Source organism: Salvelinus sp. IW2-2015, unplaced genomic scaffold (assembly GCF_002910315.2).
Source record: "Salvelinus sp. IW2-2015 unplaced genomic scaffold, ASM291031v2 Un_scaffold3239, whole genome shotgun sequence".
Classification (NCBI taxonomy): domain Eukaryota; kingdom Metazoa; phylum Chordata; class Actinopteri; order Salmoniformes; family Salmonidae; genus Salvelinus; species Salvelinus sp. IW2-2015.
In genome coordinates this window covers 74,402-78,291 of record NW_019944526.1, presented here as the reverse complement: position 1 = coordinate 78,291, position 3,890 = coordinate 74,402, and the positions used below count along the sequence as shown (strand labels likewise).

General features: G+C 38.4%; 1 protein-coding gene across 1 annotated transcript in view; it reads right to left on the bottom strand.

Moving 5' to 3' along the window:
- acot13 (acyl-CoA thioesterase 13) overlaps positions 1–439 on the bottom strand; it is a 4,964-nt gene extending 4,525 nt beyond the window's left edge. Inside the window, exon 1 of the mRNA XM_024142553.2 lies at positions 278–439. Coding sequence (XP_023998321.1) covers positions 278–361 — 84 coding nt within the window. The 5' untranslated portion in view covers positions 362–439. The remainder of the gene's footprint in view (positions 1–277) is intronic.
- Positions 440–3,890: the final 3,451 nt, after the last annotated feature.

Sequence of the window (3,890 nt, the reverse complement as noted above, 5' to 3'; positions counted from 1 at the left end):
TATGCCACTCTGTTATCTGGGCTTCTTTCGGATAGTTCCATTTGAGCTTGATGAAAAAGGGTCCGTGCACGCTATTTCAGATATCTTTACCTCTGAATAAATTGCATTTAATTAAACTCATCCACCCTGTCCAGAGTCTCTACTTCGTCTCAGTTCTCCAGTAACATTTTTATCAACATAGGTAAATGGGTGAAGTTGGGAAGCAACCTCCGGTGCTTTCAGTACGCGTCTCTTGTACACTAACTCGTAAAATATAATTTGTTTAACTGTGACATACCTTACTTAAAACTCGATCAAATCCCGGACTGTCCACCATCGCCCGCATAATTGTTTTTAACGAGTTTAAAGACAGAGAAACCATGTTTAATGCTGAACGTGTTCAATGTCAACTTGATACAAGTAGATTTTCCTCCAAACAGGAAACCGTTCTGATAGCTAAATCTTCCGGGTATCATACAGTTTAACAAGGTTCCGCTTTGATTTCATATTTATTGGGCATGATTATGCATTTTTTTTTACTCGCAAATGAAAGTATCATATATATTGAAGGAGTTCGTGTTCATTTTCTACATATTCACGTATTCTACATATTTCTTATTCAGATCTATGCGTCAACCCGGACTATTTAGACTCTCACACAGCTCTAAGTGGTGTCAGAGCTTCAACAACAACACTCAACTAAAATGCCTTTGCGTCTCTTCTAACAAGATATAAGCATCGCTATGAAATAGAGAAACAATGAGTAATATTTCGACTTCAGAAGAAACGAGGACTCTCCTCTGTGATGAGTTCGTTACAGGATTCGATAGCACCGTGGCTCAAAGCTAACGTTGCCCTGCTGAAAATGACAGGGAAATGGAGGTCTAGCTAGCTAGCTCATATCAGTCCAATTGTTATTAGTTCCCCTTTCTCTTGTACGAAACTATTCGCATACTATCCAGTGTGTTGCCAATAGTATTTTACCCCACAGTCTGTTTGTGGTTAAAGTTATTTGTGAGAGTTCACTCCAATAAAGTTTGTCCGATGTTTTCAGGCCTCAGAACTGTTTTAATGTTATGTCAATCATCCTTTATCTAACTAAACTCAGCAAAAAAAAAATTACTTCCTCACTGTCAACTGCGTTTATTTTCAGCAATCTTAATTAACATGTGTAAATATTTGTATGAACATAACAATATTCAACAACTGAGACATAAACTGAACAAGTTCCACAGACATGTGACTAACAGAYATGGAATAATGTGTCCCTGAACAAAGGGGGGGTCAAAATCAAAAGTAACAGTCAGTATCTGGTGTGGCCACCAGCTGCATTAAGTACTGCAGTGCATCTCCTCCTCATGGACTGCACCAGATTTGCCAGTTCTTGTTGTGAGATGTTACCCCACTCTTCCACCAAGGCACCTGCAAGTTCCCGGACATTTCTGGGGGAATGGCCCTAGCCCTCACCCTCCGGTCGAACAGGTCCCAGACGTGCTCAATGGGATTGAAATCCGGGCACAACTTGCCACTCCTATCTGGTCCAGCGACGGTGGGTTTGTGCCCATAGGCGACGTTGTTGCCGGTGATGTCTGGTGAGGACCTGCCTTACAACAGGCCTACAAGCCCTCAGTCCAGCCTCCTTCAGCCTATTGTGGACAGTCTATGCACTGATGCAGGGATTGTGCGTTCCTGGTGTAACTTTGGCAGTTGTTGCCATCCTGTACCGATTCTGTGCAGGTGTTGTTACACGTGGTCTGCCACTGCGAGGACGATCAGCTGTCCATCCTCTCTCCCTGTTGCGCTGTCTTAGGCATCTCACAGTACAGACATTGCAATTTATTGCAGCATGCCTAAGGCACGTTCACACGATGAGCAGGGACCCTGGGCATCTTTCTTTTGGTGTTTTTCAGAGTCAGTAGAAAGGCCTCTTTAGTGTCTTAAGTTTTCATAACTGTGACCTTAATTGCCTAAGTGTCTTAACGACCGTTCCACAGGTGCATGTTCATTAGTTGTTTATGGTTCATTGAACAAGCATGGGAAACAGTGTTTAAACCCTTTACAATGAAGATCTGTGAAGTTATTTGGATTTTTACGATTTATCTTTGAACTAGGGTCCTGAAAAAGGGACATTTATTTTTTTGCTGAGTTTATGTTAACACATCTATATGTTTATAATATCTATATGTTATAATACATCTATATGTTATAATATATATTATTAATTCTATATGTATATACATCTATATGTTATAATATATGTATTAATATCTATATGTTATAATACATCTATATGTTATAAATATATTGTATTATTATCTATCTTATAATACATCTATATGTTATAATATATCTATGTTAACACATCATATGTTATAATATATATGTATTAATATATTTGTTATAATATGTGTTATGTTATATCTGTTAATACATCTATATGTTATGAGATATGTTTAATACTTCTGTTATAATGGATCTTATCTGTGTTATAATATGTTAATACATATATGCTACTCTATATCTATATATGTTATTCTATATCTATACATATAGATATATTATAACGTGTGTATATTTATTTATTATAACCTATATAGTACATACATACAGTTATGTCGGAAGTTTACATACACTTTAGCAAATACATTTAAACTTGTAGTAAAGTTCCCAGTCTTAGGTCAGTTAGATGCACCACTTTATTTTAAGAATGTGAAATGTCAGAATAACAGTAGAAGATAATTATTTATTTCAGCTTTAATTTCTTTCATCACAATCCCAGTGGGTCAGAAGTTTACATGCACTCAATTAGTATTTGGTAGCATTGCCTTTAAATTGTTGAACTTGGGTCAAACGTTTCAGGTAGCCTTCCACAAGCTTCCACAATAAGTTGGGTGAATTTTGGCCCATTCCTCCTGACAGAGCTGGTGTGACTGAGTCAGGTCTTGCTCGCACACACTTTTTCAGTTCTGCCCACAAATTTTCTATAGGATTGAGGTCAGGGCTTTGTGATGGCCACTCCAATACCTTGACTTTGTTGTCCTTAAGCCATTTTGCCACAACTTTGGAAGTATGCTTGGGGTCATTGTCCATTTGGAAGACCCATTTGCGACCAAGCTAACATCCTGACTGATGTCTTGAGATCTTGCTTCAATATATCCACATAATTTTCGTCCCTCGTGATGCCATCTATTTGTGAAGTGCACCAGTCCCTCCTGCAGCAAAGCACCCCCACACATGATGCTGCCACCCCCCGTGCTTCACGGTTGGGATGGTGTTTTTCGGCTTGCAACCATCCCCCTTTTTCCTCCAAACATAACGATGGTCATTATGGCCAAACAGTTCCATCAGACCAGAGGACATTTCTCCAAAAAGTAAGATCTTTTGCAGTTGCAAACCGTAGTCTGGCTTTTTTTTTTTTCTTTTTCCCTGAGGTCTTGGCTGATTTCTTTTGATTTTCCCATGATGTCAAGCAAAGAGGCATTGAGTTTGAAGGTAGGCCTTGAAATACATCCACAGGTACACTTCCAATTGACTCAAATGATGTCAATTAGCCTATCAGAAGCTTCTAAAGCCATGACATCATTTTCTGGAATTTTCCAAGCTGTTTACAGGACTGTCAACTTAGTGTATGTAAACTTCTGACCCACTGGAATTGTGATACAGTGAAATAATCTGTCTGTAAACAATTGTTTGGAAAAATTACTTAGGACATCTACTTTGTGCATGACACAACCGACTTGCCAAAACTATAGTTTAACAAGAAATTTGGGAGTAGTTGAAAAATTAGTTTTATGACTTCAACCTAAGTGGACACACACACATAGATATATATTGACACACACACACATATATACATCTGACCTAGGTGGCTTACTGGTATTTCTGGCGAGATTGATTGTAACCCATAACTC